The 18,652-nt window shown below is 46.6% G+C and overlaps 1 protein-coding gene across 1 annotated transcript in view; it reads left to right on the plus strand.

Moving 5' to 3' along the window:
• Positions 1 to 18,652, plus strand: part of PSMD12 (proteasome 26S subunit, non-ATPase 12) — a 270,699-nt gene that overhangs the window by 221,456 nt on the left and 30,591 nt on the right. Inside the window, exons 9-10 of the mRNA XM_069655033.1 lie at positions 9,294 to 9,468; positions 9,782 to 9,859. Coding sequence (XP_069511134.1) covers positions 9,294 to 9,468; positions 9,782 to 9,859 — 253 coding nt within the window. The remainder of the gene's footprint in view (positions 1 to 9,293; positions 9,469 to 9,781; positions 9,860 to 18,652) is intronic.

Raw genomic sequence — 18,652 nt, forward strand, 5'->3', positions numbered from 1 at the left:
TTTGGGAGTGCGCTTCATCAGCGGCTGACCGGCTGCCAGAAGGGGTGGAACAAGATACATTATTGAATATCAAGGACGGGAAGGATGCAATGTGCGAGTCCCTCCAAACAGGTCCTGACTCTGCTGACCGCATCAGCAGAGCCATGGCGGCCAGTACCATAATACGCAGATGTGCGTGGTTGCAGAAATCTGGTTTTGCTCCTGATTTGCAAGCCAGACTTCTAAATATGCCCTTTGACGGCACCTCTCTATTTGGCAAGAAAGCTGATGACAGTTTGGAGAAGTTGCAAACCTCCAAAGCAGCAGCCAAATCCCTTGGGGGTGCAATTCGTCAAATTCCAAACCGCCCCACAGGAATGTCCTGGAGGGGAAAGCCCTTTCGTTTTAATCTGCATTCGGAAAAGGCAGAGGGCAGCCAGCTCAAAGGGGTCAGACGATTTACCCGTAGTGGACGGGTCAAAGGTACCAAGTCCGAATCAGCAGGTGCTGCCTTACCCTCAGCATTTGCGTCAGCAGCTCTAAAACTCCTCTGAGGTCTCTCCACACAACACCAGTAGGAAGCAGGTTACCTCAACATCTGACAGAATGGCAGGCTATTACATAAGATGCTTGGGCATTGGAGACAATTGCCCAAGGTTAATGCCTGCCTTTCCTACACTCCTCCGAGTCATCCACCAGGGAGCAACTCTTTGAAATTGCCAGACCCGCTCCTTATGCAGGAGATTGTAGACCTGCTAGAGAAAGGTGCTCTAGAAACGGTACCTGTAGCGGAGAGGAACAAGGGTTGGTACTCCCCTTACTTCCTAATACCAGAAAAGGACAGAGGATTGAGACCCATCTTGGACTTACGAGAATTGAATAAATTCCTCAGGAAGGACAAGTTCAAGATGGTAACCCTTTCTCGGATCCTTCAGGCCCTCCAGTTTCAGGATTGGTTGGTATCTCTGGACCTTCAGGATGCTTACGTCCATGTGCCTATCCATCTCAAGCACAAAGTACTAAAGATTCGCCATTGGCAACTCACTCTCCATTTCGGGTTCTGCCATTTGGGCTGACCTCTGCCCTGGGGGTCTTCACCAAGTTAATGGCAGTTCTGGCAGCAAGTCTAAGGAGGCGAGGGATTTAGGTCTACCCCTACCTGGACGAATGGTTGATCAGAGCAGTGTCCCCGGAACGAGCTCAGATCCATCTAGATTGTTTGCCACTTCCTCCACAAGCTGGGCTTCTCCCTCAACTTAAAGAAGTCACATGATACCATCAGAAAGACTCCAGTTCATTGTAGCAGTCCTAGACACATCCCTGGGAAAAGTCTTGCCACCAGAGGTGAAGGCTCAAGATATTCTACAGATGCTGATCTGATTTCAAAATGCCCAGAGTCTACCAGCCTTCAATTTATTTTATTTTTTTGAGGTTGCTCAGCCTCATGGTATCCTGCATTTTTAGTGCCAGAGGCTCGCCTGAGAATGAGATCTCTCCAGTGGGTGCTAAGGACCCAGTGGTCACAATTCTCAGGAAGGATGTCAGATCTCCTACAAATCCCGAACAGAGTAGCACGAGACCTCCAGTGGTGGGCCTGTCGGGAGAACCTCTTGAAAGGAGAACTGTTTTGGCAACCATGGCCGGAGATAACCGTAGCCACGGACGCCTCACTCACTGGGTGGGGAGCCCATACCAACGATTTTACAATCGGCGGCTGTTGGTCTCCATCAACTACAGTTCAGACTACACATCAAACCTATTAGAGCTGAGGGCAATCTGGCTAGCACTGAAGCTTTTTTGCCATCAGTACAGGGAAAGAATGTTCTGATGATGACGGACAACACAGTGGCCATGCACTACCACAACAAAAGAGGAGGCGTAGGATCACTGCCATTGTGCAGAGAGGCAATGCAGCTCTGGTTTTGAGCCATTCAAGAGGGAATCTCTATCGGCAGTTCACCTAACAGGAGAGATGAAAATGGCGGCGGACGCTCTGAGCAGGCAGACCAGTCTCCCACAAATGGGAACTAGCTCAGGAAGTCCTTCAAGAGATCTTCCAAGAGATCTTCACCCTTTGGGGAACCCCTCAGGTAGATCGGTTCGTAACGAGTGTCAACAAGAAATGCGAATGATACTGCTCAAGGGAATTTCCCCCAAGAGGAGCTCTAGCAGATGTGTTTGTGGTGGACTGTGAATTTCCACTTCTGTACGCGTATCCCCCAGTCCCGGTCATTCCTCGCGTAATAAGGAGGCACAGAAGATTCCATAAACCCATGATTCTAATTGCCCGAAGTGGGCCAGGAGAATGTGGAACTTGGACCTTCTGGACATGTCCATCTGTCCTCAGATTCGTCTTCCTCAAAGAGGATGTTCTCTCGCAAGGGGAAGGTCAGGTTCTCCATCCAGATACCAGGACTCTCAACCGTCGCGCTTGATTTCTGAAAGGTTGAGATACAAAGATTGGAACCACCCGGATGACTTAATGGAGGTGTTGCTTTCGGCCAGAAGGCCAGCAACTAAGTCTTTATACGGCTGCCTTAGGAACACATTCTGCAGCTTGTGTAGAGCTAAGAATATTGGCCCTTTTTCATGCAGTACACCAATGGTGTTATCTTTCCTGCTATACTTGGCAAATTCAGGACTTCAAGTTTGCACAATTGAGGGTTCCCTTGCCGCGCAATCAATCTTTAAACGCACGGCTGAGGAACCTTCATCTTTCACATTGCCTCTAGTCATTCAGTTTCTGAAAGGGTTGATTAAAGTCTCTCGTTTCCCCTCCCTCTCCCCACCCCTCAACTCATTTTCAAGTTCCCCCGTGGGATTTAAATCTAGTCTTAACATTTCTAATGGGCACTCTTTTTGAACTTCTTCATTCCTGCCTGTTAAGGTTTCTCACTCTTGTATGTCTGGCAGTAGCTGATTATTGCATTCAGTGACGCAGTTCATGTGATTGCTTTCTGGCTGGTTCAAAATGTTGGCTTGAGGAAGTAGCCGCTCCGCTGCCTCCCTTGCAGGTGGGTACAATGTCTATGCTGATCGTGAGGTGCAGGTCGTGTAGTAGCTTGGCTTGGTTGGGCTGCTTTCTGGTTTGCTCTTTGTCCCATCTGCTCTTCTCTGGGTTGTCTTGTTAGCTGGCTGCTGGTACTTGATGTTCTATGGAACAGACAGAGTAACTGGTCACTGACGTGTTGTGAAACTGGCCAGAATTGACCAGTGCAGGTATGGGGTGATAGTGGTACTTAATTCAAACATGCAGGCACATCAAGAAGAGATGGGGCCTCCCAACTCCGTCGCAGGATGTTTTGGACTACAACTCCTATCCGCCTTATCCAGCGAAGTCCAATGGTAAGTTATCATGGGGGTTGCATTTGGAGAGACCTAGCTTGCGAACTTCTGGCGGTTCAGTCAGGTTTGTTATAGTCCGACTTGTAGGTCAATGTGCTATGTATGCATTGGGGATTTTTCAGAACCTACTCTGATGGGGTCTGAGATGCCCACTTAAATGTACAAACACTTTACACGTAACAGTTTGGCTAATACCCAAGAAGAGGAGGACTTGGTTTGAAAGTTTACAAGAGTAAAGTCTGTTAAAGAATAGAGGTGCACACCAGTAGCAAATCCCCCGAGAGCTCTGTGCAGTAGTAGCCTGGAGCGTATCTCATGGGCAGAATGGAATCCTCAATCTAGGACCTCCGACCCAAATAACTGGACAGAATCAAAGACTATGGCAAAGTACTACTTATTGTCAGCTCAAATAAAGTAGGGAAATCTGGCAAGCATAACAAATCGCAGAACACACACACTCAAAGCCTTTCTGTTACACAGTAGACTTTATACATTGATGTACGTCAGTTATGACCTCCTATGTGGTAAACAACAAAACCTATTGAGCGGAGGGATTGGTTAGCGGAACATATATACTTATAGCATGTGTAAGTGTCAATAACATTATTGGCTGCCCTGTATCTGGTGGACACGACTCTAACTACCTCTAAAATACGTATAATACTGATTGAAAATTACGAGCAGCAGATTGGCTTCTGCAACATTGTATAACTGCTTCATAGCCACTCATGATTGGTTGGCATGCTCTCCCAACCTTGGACATTCGGCTCGCTAGTGGCTTGTGAACAAAAATGAAACCCGGGTGCACCGAACGACTTCAGAATACTGACCACGTTGGTCAATTATCCTACCTTCTCATCAGTGAGGCCACAAGCCAAGGCTTCGCCTTTATAGTTGACCTTGCTGACTCTTTTCTTATCTGGAACTTTTAAGGGAGTCGGGGTACACCACTACCTTTGTCTGAGGAATAATGAATAGTCCTTGTTTTGAATTTCTGAATCGCGTGTTAGTAGACCACAAATGTGTCCATTTCAACCTTCTATTTACTGCGATTTCATTTAATTGTGCTGTGTACTATTACCCTTCTTGGCCTCCGGAAACCCGATTGTTCCATTTTACATATGCTTTTCACATCCTTGATTGGGCAATGCTCGGCAGTTGCAGATGTTTTTGCTTCTGCTTAATAGAAATGTGCCCTTTATTTATAGATTATCCTGGTTAACTCCCTTTGTACTTTCCAATTATGCTTTGCTGTGTCATCCTTAGTCTTGGAATATATTCTTTGTTTCTTGCAGGAAGCGGTTTTCTGCAGCGTTTCTGATCTGCAGCCCTGGTTTGTCTCTTGAGGTAGTTGCAACATAATCAGACTTCCATCTTTCCGTCATGGACGCTTTACTCATGTTCTAGTTTCTACTGTAGTAAGCTTCTATGTAACTCCTCTACCTTGCGTTTCTGCATGTATAAATCTGTTTAGCTTCATCTCACTTGTCTTCTCGGCATCAATGATTTTGTCATCTCTTTATACTTGATTACTTTGTTACTTGGATTACTCCTTCATTCTTTAAGTATCTGCATATTGTTTCTGTATGTCCTCGTATCTTCGTGTTATGATGTCACTATACTCGTGTCAACTTGCACTTGGAGCTCTTTGATGTCCAGTGGTGTGTTGACATCCTTCCACCACTTCACTACGAGGGTACATTCAATACGGTTGTGAGTGCATAATGCCTCTCATACACTTGATGCAGTACTGTGACAATAACTAGTATCAAACACAGATCTCTTCTACTGGGGTTCGCCCAGTGTGGTGGAGGTGACTGGGAGGGAAGATGTCACCTGCTCCTCTACATTCCCCTCTGGTTGAGTCCTAAACCACCGCCTCATTCTTCTCCACTTTTTCTTTGCACTGGAATTCTTTGGGATCCATAGCTTTGTCAACCCGAACCCCCCCCCCACCTCTCACTCAGGTGCCCTGCATTCTTGAACTGTGCATCCACACTCCAAGGCATGTCTCAACACTCGCCAGATGGTTGACGGAATATGCAACGTCCTGCATAATTCATGTGATCCTTTTGGATAGTAGAACTTCATTCCTGGGGTTGTTAGTGCTAGGGGATTTCTTTCTGTATGTTAAACGGGTATGCTCTCATTTTGTATGTTGTGTTCACTAGTTTCAGCATTTATGTCAATTATTTTCATCTCACCAGCTTTCATTGTCTTCTGACATTGCCCAATGATGATTCTCACAACACAGAATCCCAGTATTACCAACACTAGTATTGCTCGTAACAGCTTCAAAGCATTTACCACCCAGGTCGGAATCCATGAAAAACTTGGATGAGAACCAATCGTCTCCCGTTGTCTCTTCTAATTCTTCTATCATTTTTTTATGCAGATTAGATAACATCGTTATTGCCTCTCAGTGTTCCATTTTCTCCATCTTGGGCCGGTACGTATGTGCAGCAAGAAGGCCTGATCTTGGCGCAAACACCACCTTCAATTGCTGTATTCAAATCCAAGACATAACTGTTCTGGCGGGTGATCAATCGAATGGCCCTCGATTCTTCTCGAATCTCATTAAATCCTTTAATTATTGTGTTATCGTTTGCAGCAGTTCCCATCTAGTGATCTATAACCATTTTGCATTCACTACAGTCTGACGTCCTGGCATAAATGTATCATTACCATTTTGCCAAATAACGTATGCTCATCTGGAATATCATGAATATCATTAGCGATTACTGATTTGCTGAGAAATTATATTCATTGTCTCTTTCCATCTGTGTGTATCTCTCTCCCTCTCTCTCTCTGAGAGAGACATGCTATTGTATACTGTGGAGTTTGTGAAATACTGTCTCATCCCATGGCATCCTCTCACTTCCCCAAGCCTTTTCTCCTCCCAGGTGATACTCCTGCAGAACACCACCCCCAGGAAGTGTCTCTTTCCCTGGCCACCTGGGGGGGAAGGAGACTTTAGGAAGGGGTTTAGGGAGGGATCCATAGGATTCATCACAGGACCCCGATGGAAGTCAAAAGACAATCTGGGTTTAGCTTTCTGAATAACTCTCAGAACAGTGAACCAAGTTTACCGGGGTACTGGCAAAACCTGCAGTGCTAGTCTGGGACCTGCATCCATATAAAATCGAGCCTGTATGTAAAATCCAGGAACCACAAAGGGAACTGTGAGTGATATACATGAAAGCAGTACTTGGGCAAGTGGGTAAACCAAGTTTGTATGTGACTTCACAGCTTGGACGTGCATCCAAGCTGTTCTTCCCAGGTTTCGGTACCTGGTAGGAGGAAACCAGATCTGCCAACCAGGCTCATGCACCCACCACAGCTTTGAAGTGAATCCAACCTACTCTTCTTTGTCTTATTGTCTGGTGGGAAGAAACCAGCTCTTACCACCTCGGTCAGGTATCAACCACAGTTTAGAGATGCATCCAAACTCCTTCTTTGCAACTGTGCCTGGTGAAAAGGAACCAGGTCTTCCACTCTGGGTCAGGGACCCAGAGACAGAAGCCTGAGAAGGACCAATTGGGGAGCAGAGTTTTCCCCAGCAACTGTTGAACTGCATTTCAAGCCTCAAGCCTGGGACAGGGAGCCCCTCCTGCCCCCACTCACCCCACTGCTGTTTTAACTTTCTAGGAAGCCTGAATAAGGCTGATATTCCCCAACGCTTGAGGAACTAAAGATTCCACAACTGTCCTTCAATCCAGGGCAAGGGAGTCACTCCCTTTGGGCTAGCATTACTCTACGGAGTGGCGTTGACTTTTTGCTGGTCTGGTCTCTGTTTGTTTACATGCCTTGAAATACTGTTGTGATCAGGATCTGATTGCAGCTTCTATATATCGGTCATTATCCAGTGAACCAAAGTTACCATCGACAGCACAGCAAGAAGCTAATGTATAGAATGCTGCAACTTGGATGCAAGGCAGGCTGGAACACAGATTATTGCCCCACTCCTGAAGTGACGCAGAGGGCGCTTAAAGCAGTAGTTAAGGGCCTGTAACCCACTTTGCAGCTCAGCCAAGGCAGACTGGAACAGCATTATAACATTACGTGTACGTTGTAAACCGAAAAGCTAGTAATGAAAGGAAAAATAGCGCGCAACCTTGGTGTGCTGCGATTCTGATGGAGTGATGTGTCTACAGAATACTGACCAACATGGGCAGTGACATGCAGGAAGAAGAGAGCTGAAGTCGGTGGATAAGCTTGGAGTGTGGACAGATGACTTGGGCAGTGGGGTGAAGACTTATGTGGTGGAGTGTGGCATTGGGGCAGTAAAGCAAGGTGCTAGCAGCATCTACGAGAGTAGGGAAAGCTAGGGAGGCAGGAAGAGATGGCTGCAGAAAAGGGGCATGTAATGTGCAGGGGGAGGGGAGAGGCAACTCAATAGAAAGTGCTGGGGGTCGGGCAGGCATCCTAGGAGGCAAATAAAATGATGGCTTAGTCAGGATTATGGCCTTATTGCAGAGGCACAGTCGAACCCGTAGTTTGAATGTAAATGGTTCCAATGTTAAAATGCCCATTACAGTTGACACTTTATGATTGACTTGTCTTCTAGATGTGTCTTAATGCTCCTTGAATGCACACCTTGGGATGTATGGATAGCACCAGTTTGTCTGGAGAGTCGCAAGTATCTCCCAGTTGATGTAGGGATCTATTAAACCAGGCTCTTTTAGGTAGCAATCGGAAGCTAAATAGCTCCAGACAGTATTGATTCCTGCTTTGGGAAATCTCATCCAGTGTTAACTAATTGTGTTTTTGAGTTTCCATTTGAATCTACCTCAATCAGAGTTGTCCTTGGAGATTGAACGGCGACTTCATAGCCTAGATGTTTGTAGAACCCTGGTTTTCATTCAGACAGATGCTGAGAGTTTTGTTGGTATTTTAAAGTTGTCACATGGTGGTTTTCATCCGGGCAAATAATCCACCACTGCCTTGGTAGAACTGTAGATTACTTCCTGCATCATGGAGAGTTGGAATCTTGAAGGTTGTAGGTCAAATGATTGAATCTAAATGGTCGACAGGACAAATGGTCGATACCAAAAGGTCGACAGGTCAAATGATTGAATTTTTTTTTGTTCTTTTTTTTTTTTTGCTAAAAGACTTTTTTTCCCTAAACGAAAACCTAAAAACAAAATTCGACCATTTGTCTGTCGACCATTTGATTAGACACCAATCTTGAAGATGTAGTAGACACCCAGAGGTTTTTCACAATTGCACAGAGTTGATGCTGCATCCTTGGCTCTTCATATGTCGCCTTAAATGATATGATGGGTTATAATGCGCGTAATACCCAGTGGTTTCTAAGCTCGGACCAGAGAATCGAACCTGTGGTGCTCAGTGTCGTCTTGCTGCCAAGGCGAGCACGTTGCCCCCGATTTATCCTCCCGAGACTTACCTACCTGTATGCCTTCTTGTGCTTTTTTTAACTGACATCTTCTCCAGGAGGCCCAGTTAATTTATGTTTTTGGAAGAATATTTTCTTTACTCTATCTTCTTGGTCTGTTTGTCTACCTGTTCCAATTCATGTTTGGGAATCTGCTGTATGTTGCTTTGCAGTTACTGGTGTACTCTGTCCTTCAGGGAGATTATCCATCCTCTAACCCGTGGACTCTTCCTGACCATGATATACTAATGCTAACATGCAGGTGGTGGAGGACTGACTTGAGAACAGCTCTGTGATATGTGTTGAAGACAGTTTATAGGTCGGGCTACCTTTTCGAGGCTTCTAAATCTTAGGTTCCTAAATGTATTCAATGACCTCCTCCAGTGCTAGCAAGTATTAGTATATCTTTTGCCTATGACTAGAGGGGAGCTAGTATCATGTTAGTGAAGTTTCATATAGGTTAAACTGAAAAATGGCGGGATTACACATTGATTTCTTATGTAGTGGTGGAATGATGTAGCCTCCCTTATAGAAACCTGGTTTAGTGTACTGTAATTCTCCTTGTAATCTGCAGAGAGTTGCTGAAGTTGTTCACCACTATGGAGCTGATGCGATGGTCCAACCTTGTAGAGGAGTATGGAAAAGAGCTCAGAGAAGGTTCACTTGAAAGTACGGCTACAGATGTCTTTGCTTTTACAGAGGAAGGAGAAAAGAGGTGGAAAGACCTAAAGAACAGAGTTGTGGAACATGTAAGTGCCTTTCAACATTTTGTAAGGATGTAGTTAATTACTTTTTTTTTTAGTGCATTTTAATGTACATGCAGTCAATATGAAGCATTGAAACCTAGATTAATATTTGATGGAGTTTGCTTTGCATCAATCGTAAAAAAAAAAAAATCCTTTTTCTACGTACTGAAATAGTTGTACTTTTTCTATTTTATTTTTATTTGTTGGCTCACCTTATTTGTTTATTTCTGTCCCTAATCATACAATATTGCATTTGTTTCTTTGATCATATTTTGTGTGGTATGAACCTGTTGCCTGAACAATTTGTTTATTCCAGAATATTCGGATAATGGCAAAGTACTACACACGAATTACAATGAAAAGGTTGGAACAGATGTTGGATCTCTCCGTTGACGTAAGTTTCAAGGAATTTAGTCATTAACAAAGTAATTCTTAAGGTGGCTAGGCATCTGTGGTAGGGTTAAATAACATTGGGTTTGGGTGGCAGTAATCGTGTGGCACATTCAGTTTCTAGTTTTCTTCTGAAGAAGATAAAGGTTAACTGTCCTCATTCTCAGATTTAAGTATCCAACCAGTAATTGGGATCGATACCAAAAAGAAGGTGGTCCAGGGATAAGAATAGAACTTTCCTGCTGTGGAAAACTTTGGATTTTTGCTGTTGGCACATAGGCAGAAATCAGAGAAACTTCCTTGGACAAGGTTCATGTGGGCATCAATCCGCTGTCGAATTTCATAAATTGTCTCACTGTCAACATTGTTGCAGACTAGGTTCTTAGAATTGATACCACTCAGGGAGGTTGGAGCGGTTTGGGGGAGGGAAGCCATATCCTGGCAGAAGGCTCTTGGATAATAGGTTGACTGACCACCTGAAAGTCAAATACGCATTGTTGGTCAACAAGACCATGATAGAGCCACTGAAATGGGGTAACGCTCCATCCCCTCGGACTGAGTCAAAATGTTTTCTGAAAGGGTGTTCTACTGGTTGAGAACTCAAGGGAACCTATTTGAAAGGGAGGATGTGGGATGGCGAGTGAACCTACTGAACTTTGGATCCAAACACTCCGATTTCAGTTAAAGAAAAATAGAGAGTAAGCACACTGTATTTTTTGAAAAAAATTGGGTTCTAAGTTCATATTATTCGGAGCTCCAGAGGCTCCCTGGTAGTTAATGCAAATGAAGGGTGCGGGGGAGAGTGTGATGACTCTGGTATCAAAAGTCAAGGAAAAATGAGGTAAATGAAGTACCCACAATATATGGCCACTCCCATCCCCTGCACACCTATGAATACTGGCAATCGTTTCCAGTCAAAATTAATTCATAAATTAGTTAATTGCATATTTGTTGCCATTAATAAATTCATTAGATTCAAAATTTAAGTAACAATAGTCATGGGGGGGCGTGGCCTGGAGCTCCGGCAATGCGGACGCTCTCCTAGAGTCCTCCGTGTTGGACCTGCTGCACAAGCAAATTTGGTCAAGCTCCAGCCATTAATACCATGATGGAACCCTACCTTGGATGTCTGAAGCCCTGCGACACTTGAGGAAACAAAAATCGGGACTGACAGCCCCCAGGAAGACACACAGCGTGCCTTCATACTCTGCGGCCCCTCCGCCGCCTCCTTCCAAAATGGTGAGCGGAGCTGGCAGAGCCCGCAGCGATGCAAGATAAAGTCCCGGTGGCCCAAGCTACGTTGTCCCCCCCCCTCCCCCCACCCCTCTTAATCACTCCCCTGGAGGGACTGCGACCCCGCCTGAGGACCCTACCGCCGCACACATTGGCAGCTCTGAGCCCATCAGCCCCGGGCACCCAGCACTGAACACACTGCTCTCAGGGTGGAGAGCTCCGGCTTGGGCTACGGCACCTTGACGTGGAGAGGGTCCCTCCCGGTGGCACATGGCACCCTGACTACGAGTCCCAACTGGAGGCAAATTGAGATGCCGGAGCAGCGGGGTGAAGTTCCTCTGTCTGCCTGCCCCCCCCCCACTTGCTTCAAGCTCTGGTAGACCGCTCCACCAGCTGCGAAGGAGCAGCAACGTTCCAAGCTTCTCACGGAACGACGGCACAGCATTGAACCCATTCCTCAGGCCTGCTCCCCAACCCCCCGCCCCCCCCACTCGAGTGGAGGGTGGATCGACCTGGGACCCGGCCTCAGCCTGCACTACGCAGTGCGACTGCGAATGTGGGCCCACCTGGCCCAGCACCCCTGAAGCTCCGGAATGGGCCCAGTCCGCAATGCTACGTCTACGGAACCGGCTTTTGACTTCTGCTCGCAGCCAGCCGAAGAGGCTCCACTGAACAGGTGCGCTCTTGTGGCTGCTCTGCTCACCCCCTCCTCCCTCCACTTATTTCCTGGATGCCCTGGCCCACACTCCTAGCCCCTCTTCCTCAATCTGTACCAAGGAGCCAGGGACAACATTGCAATCCCATACTTCGCTTGAGGAACCAAAGACCCCCCTCCTCGCCCCACCCTGCTTTGGGAGGCCTCGGTCTACGGAAACACCTACTGCCCAAGGTACCGGGACCCTCACTCCAGCAACTTTAACGCTCTGACCTCAAACAATAGCCCCCCCCCAACTCTACATTCTCGGGAGACCTCTGAGTCACTCTCCCTACACCCGGACTGGTGCAATGGCGAAGCAACTAAAAGCTGGTAAGCACTCAGATATCGCCACTTTGTTCACATCGACTGACAACGGGAAGAAACGCAACCCCTCCAAGCTTACCCCACAAATCCCAAGAGGATAGAGAAGCCCTTGCCACCAAAGGGGACACACAGGCTTTTATGACTGATATTAAGTCTGAATTTAGATCCTGCATGACGGAGCTTACCACAAAGCTAGAGCACACCGATCAAAGGGTGACCGAGGGGGAACAAAGGCTGGGGGAGATAGACGACCGCGCCCAGGACCATGAAACCACACGGCGGGGGGGGGGGGATCAACGTTCGATCAGAACCTTGCAGGACAAATGTGAAATCCTCTAATTCAAACAAGATCATCTTGAAAATGGGGCCCAGCACAACAACCTCCAAATTGGAGGGATGCCGACCTCTGTCCTGGACAAAAACCTGGCGGAATATGTGGGGGATTTTTTCCAATCCCTGCTCCCACAACTGGACAAACCTCAACTCCTTCTGGATCGCACTCGCAGGTTGCGCCCATGTCGGGGAGTGGACTCAGACCACCCCCCCCCCCTCAACCCGCTCCTGACGTCATAACTAAAGTGCATTTCGTTACCACAAAGAGGCCATCTCGGCAATCAGTTTTTCTGAAGACTAACTTTCCTTCCAGGGTTCACCTCTCCAGATCTACTACTCGCACTCCAGAAAAATAAATCTCTCCGTCCGGCCTCTAACTCTTTCTTCAGGAGCATCAGACTCGCTACAGATGCCTATTCCCAACAGCCCTACAGTTTTCATACAACGGTACCGTACGTAGAATCAGCCACCTTGAGGGTGCCAACAAAATCATGGACCCATCCTCGCCCGAAGAGGCCACATCGCCGAGATCGGAGGACACTACTGATGCGGGAGCTGTCTCTCTCCCGAAACCTAGGCGGTCCTCCTGCTCGAAGGTGCCACTGAGCAACAGGAGAAGGTAGACCGATGCAGGAATGTAACCTTTGGAACTCTGCCTCACTGATTTCCCATCTCTATCCCAAAGGAACTTCACCAACCTTGACCCAGCTCAAGAACAGCTACAACCAATGCAGCGGGCCCCATTCACAGCCCGTGCCCATTTCCAAGGCACATGCCACCTATGAGTCCTTGGACTGCCACATTATTCTTACTTACTTGATTGGCTTGGTTGGGCAGGGGAAAGGCCGAACCTACAATGTCATTCCCCCCCACCCCCTCCCCCCGGCCAGTTAAATTTACGGCCTCCCGTTGGCAGCTTGTGTTAAAACCCCAAGAGCAGGGTGATGCGTTCAGAGCATTTCTTTGAGATGACAGCTAATTCACACCCATCGAACCCCACCCCCGCCACCCCCAGACGCGGCAGCGGGGAGGGACCTAGCCCAGGAGCATCAAACATAACATTTCTCTCCCTCAATGTTAATGGACTGAACTTCCCCCGCCAAACGTAAGTTGATTCTACAAAAGCTTCAGGACGAAGATGCAGCTGTAGCTCTGCTCCAGGAGACTCACCTACTACCGGTGGACTTTGGGCGTCTCAACTCCCGTTCTTATCTGCTCCAACTCTTCGCCTCAGGTAGCTCTAAGAAGGGGGGCACTGGAATCCTCTTCAGGAAGGGTCTGAACCCCCAGGTTCTGGAAACAAAAACATGCCTGGAAGGCCAATTTATGGCAACCGAATGCCTATTGCTTGGAGACCTACACACATTTGTCTCAGTACCCCAAGCCTGGGTAAGATGCCTTCTAGGACTCACTGGGCTCCTCCCTCTCCCTCTTCACAGAAGGCCGAGTCATAATTGAGGGAGACTTCATTGGAGTACCCTGGAGACTTCACTCAGGCGCTCGGTCTCTTGCGCCTGTTCAGATCCCTAGAAGTGGTGGACTCGTGGCGGATGCTTCATCCCTCCGAAAGAGATTACTCCTACGTGCACCGAACCTTCTCAAGGATTGACCTCCTCCTGACATCCCCCAGATGCTTGCCTACGCCAATGATGTATCTATCAGTCCATGGATTCTGTCTGATCACGCCCCAGTAATCCTGGAGATCCCAGCACATGAACCCAACCCCAACTCTCTGCGCAGATGGACTCTTTACGACCCAATTCTTAACAAAATGCTTCTAAGGGACATGATTGCAACAGCGATTTAAAACCTCCTCAGAGAAAACCCGTTCAAAGACACCTCCGCTGCAAACACTTGGGATGCCTTGAAAGCGGTGATCAGGGGAGCACTGAACACAGGGAGTGGCTTTGCACCGAAGTAGGTGTTAGGCTTGCTTGATCCTCGAGGAGGGGCTCAAAGCATCGGAGGAAATTCACATGAAGAAAGGCTGGTCCCCTAATACACAGCGAGCCATCCGTATCGCCAGAAAGAAGCTAGAGACCCACTACGCCGAACACACTACACAGCTTTTAGCTAAAGCCAAACACTTAGATTATGTGAAGAATAATAAGGCAAACAAGCTGCTCATTGCTAAATTGGCTAAAGCAAAGCATAGGACCACAATTATCGGACTGCGAGATCCATGATACAATACGCGGAACCAAAAAAGCAACAGCTAGCGGCAGACCACCTGGCCCAGGTAATGACAGCGGCACTGTGGGATCTGAATAAATAAATAAATACCTACAAGAAGCTGCCCTTCCCGATTGCATGACTCGACTAGGGAGAGCCTGGAAGCTCTGATCACGGGTGAGGAGGTTGAAGAGGCCATTAAGTCCCTTAAATCCCGGGCCCCGGGTCCAGACAGATTTTCCTCTAGGTTCTACAAAATCTTTGACGCCCAACTGTCACTCCCCCTCACCCCCCCTCCTCAGTGGTGCTCCAACTCGTTTAGGGAGACAGGCACGGTGACCCCCTCAATGCAAGAATCAACCTCCATCCTTCTTCCCAAACCAGGGAAGGACCCGAGACCCGGCTTCCTACAGGCCAATAGCCCTGCTGAATATTGACGTGAACATACTCCCAAATTATCGCTAACCGCCTATCGCGCATAATTCACCTTGATCAGGCAGGCTTTATTATGAACAGATCGGCAGGAGACAACATCCGCAGAGCTCTGGACCTGGTAGACCTCACTTCCCGGAGCTCCCAGGATCTGGGGTTAATGGCCCTAGGCACCACCAAGGCATTTGATGGGGTGGACTGGTCCTTCGGGAGCCTTACTCTGGAGGCCTTTGGGTTTGGCCCGGCGTTCCAGGCGATGGTCCTGGCCAACTATAAATCTTCGAAAACCTTGCTTAGGATTAATGGCTCACTCTCTGCTTCAATCCCCCTGACCTGTGGAACCAGACAGGGCTGCCCGTTATCCCCACTGCTATTTGCACTTATCGAACATTTCGCCCAGAAGAGCAGACTGAATAACCACATTAAGGGCCCCCAGGTCGACCATCTCAACACAAAATCGACCTATATGCAGATGACGTGTTGCTCACAATCTCGGAGGCCCGCTCCTCACTAAGGCATGCCCTGACTAAAATAACTAGCTATGGAGAGGTCACAGGCTTCTCCATCAACTTCAACAAATCTGTAGCCTTAGGTGTAGGCCTCTCCCCAGAGGAATGGCAGGCACTAGTCCCGATGTGTCCAATTGCATGGAAAATGAGGGCTATTCCCTACTTGGGGGTCCACGTACTGCAAACCCGAAGGACACGTATCACGTTAACTTTCCCCAGCTCTTTAAAGAATTGGAAGGATCTCCACCTTACAGACGATTTCTAGGACTTTCTTGCTTCAAAAACCTGGTGTATGGGCCAGTGGGTGGCTGATTTGAGACACCCGGTTGAGCGCCAGGCCTGGGTGGATATCTGGACCCGAACACGCACACATCATCCGCTTGTGTCACCAATAGAGAATTTGCATACATAATTCTGCTAAGTTGGTAGTACTCCGCCCCCCCCGCTCCCTTTCAGGCTTTATCATATGAACCAATCTCTCGACCACGTCTGCTGGAGAGGGTGCGGCCGACCAGGCTCCTTTTTCCACATGTGGTGGGCATGCCCAAAGATCCAACAGTTCTGGAAACTGTTTAGCCACCATTGAGCAGATCACCCAGATGGCTCTCCCTCTGGAGCCTGAGCCCATCCTCCTGGGGGGTCCCGGTTCCCGGGACCTATCCGCGCTCTGGAAATAAAGCCAAACTGCTGACCCAATGCCTTCTGGCTGGGAAAATAGTGATGGCCTGCTCCTGGAAAGCCAGGGCCAGCCCCTTGTCCCAATGGTGGGCAGAAAATATGGGACATTCTGATCGCGGAGAAGGTAACGGCGGCAAGGGCCGGGCTCCTCTATCGTTTTCAGAACATTTGTGCCCCATTTGTTGGAATATTACCTGAAATTCCCAGCATTGACCTATAAGCCTACCAATATACGGTGGGCCTTGAGGGATCGGGAGGCTCCCTGAGAGGGAAGACTTCCTGAATCAAGCGCAGAAAACGCATACTAACGGGAACCGACCCCAGACTAAGGGGTATGGGGGGGAGGCGGTTGGGGAATTATTGGTTTTGTTTTACATGTCTTGACTTATGTTGTACCGTTGTCACCCTGCCTTGGTTTAAAATAAACCTATTTAAAAAAAAAGTCATAATTTAATTTCATGACTGTTATTCTCATACATGTACCTCATACCATACTATTAATACATTGATCATTGTCATAATTCAAAGTGATTTCTTCACAATCAAATTCAAAACACCAAAATTACAAATATTTAATAAAGAGCTCAACGTGTTTCGAGAGATGGTCCCTCTTCAGGAGCAACATTTCCAAAAAATAATTTCATTAATGTTTTAATGCACAGCAATCTTGCATTAGTTATTTAATCCACGTAGTAACAAACATGTTATATCCTATAGAAAGTGAAAGGAATGCATCACGTTCGTAAGTGCAGCATTTGTACTCGTTGCAAGCTAGGCGCAGGGCCACGAATACAAACTGTCCTTCACCTCATATCAACCTAGAGGTGAGCATTATGCACAATTCTTTCCAGCATTAAGTCTAGTTTACCGGAACTATAAAGCTTGTATTCTGTGCTCATGAGTAGCAAACCATTGGGTTTAGCGGACTAATTGACTAGACATGCTAGTTAGAAGTTGTAATGTATAGAGTGACATAACCAGGTATTGAAACACACATTCCTGTATTTCAGGACAATAAACTCACGTTGAGGGTTTCATCAAACACAAGCTAATTATGGCTACAAGTATATGAAAATGGAATCCCCTTACCTGCGTAGAGGACCAAAATACCTGATTAGGGTAATACAATGTAACTACTCATCCACATTAATAGGTGTGGATGTAAGTTTGGATATTTCCGATTAATAACTGAGTGTCATTTGTATTAATTGCAGGGGACACTTCATTACTACACTAGAACAAGAGTAACATGGTGACAGGAACTTATGTTAACAGTGATGTTGGAATATGGAACCACTTGTGCATTATAATATTAATGAAATAATTTTTTTGAACTGTTGCTCCTGAAGAAGAGGGACTCTCTCGAAACGCGTTGAGCACTTTATTGAATCTTTGTAATTTTGGTGTTTTTGAATTTGATTGTGAAGAAATCACTTTTAATTATGACACTGGTCATTGTTTTACGAGTATTGTATGAGGTACATGTATGAAAATAATACATACTCATGAAACTAAATTATGACTATTGTTTCTTAAATTTCCAATCTAATGAATTTATTAATGGTAACTTAACAAATATGCAATTAACTAATTTATGAATTCATTTTGACTGGAAATTATTGCTAGTATTCATAGGTGTGCAGGGGATGGGAGTGCCCATAGATTATGGATACTTCATTTACCTCACTCAGATTTCAGTTCCCAAAATAGTTTGTGTTGCATCGGACATAACGATGTGCTGCACATACTTGATCACTAAAGATAAATACGGTCTATAAAAGTTATGACATTTCAACCTTGTATCAAAGTTGGGAAATTTGAACTGATTTGTTTTTTTTTTTACTTAATACATTTATATCCCTACCAACAAGTTTGTGGTTGCTATAAACCTGCCATCTACTTTTATAATATTGTATAGATAAGACATTGGAGTATGTTGGTATAAGGTGGTCTACGTGAAATGTAGCAGGGTTTAACAAAGTGGAATTTGTGTAGTGGTGTGGTATTGTTCTCCAGCATGGGGTCTGGCATGGATTCACATGCTCATGAATATTCCCCGTCGTCAGGCTGGGAATCCTCGGTAAAGAAAAAACCAGTATCAGTTTTGTTTCTGATCTGTCTTTCGTAGTAGTAACCAATCACTGATCTCTGCGTCATACTGACCACAGCCAATGACCGCCCTCTACCTAAGCCCCACCTCTGGCAGCCATCTTCAGATTTTTACCGCACGTTCAAGTGTTGGGATCCTCGTGCTATTGCTCTCGAGCGTTAGTGCTATTTTTCACGTTTTGTTTCTCTCAAACTTCGATTTTTCGGTCAAAAAGAGCCTCAAGCTCCACCATTTCTTCATCCGATCAACAGGGACCCGTGTCGGATTCTTCTATGCCCCTCAAGGGGGAAGATTTCGTCGAGCCACGCT

This window comes from Ambystoma mexicanum, chromosome 3q (genome assembly GCF_040938575.1).
Source record: "Ambystoma mexicanum isolate Mex_15411 chromosome 3q, UKY_AmexF1_1, whole genome shotgun sequence".
NCBI lineage: Eukaryota > Metazoa > Chordata > Amphibia > Caudata > Ambystomatidae > Ambystoma > Ambystoma mexicanum.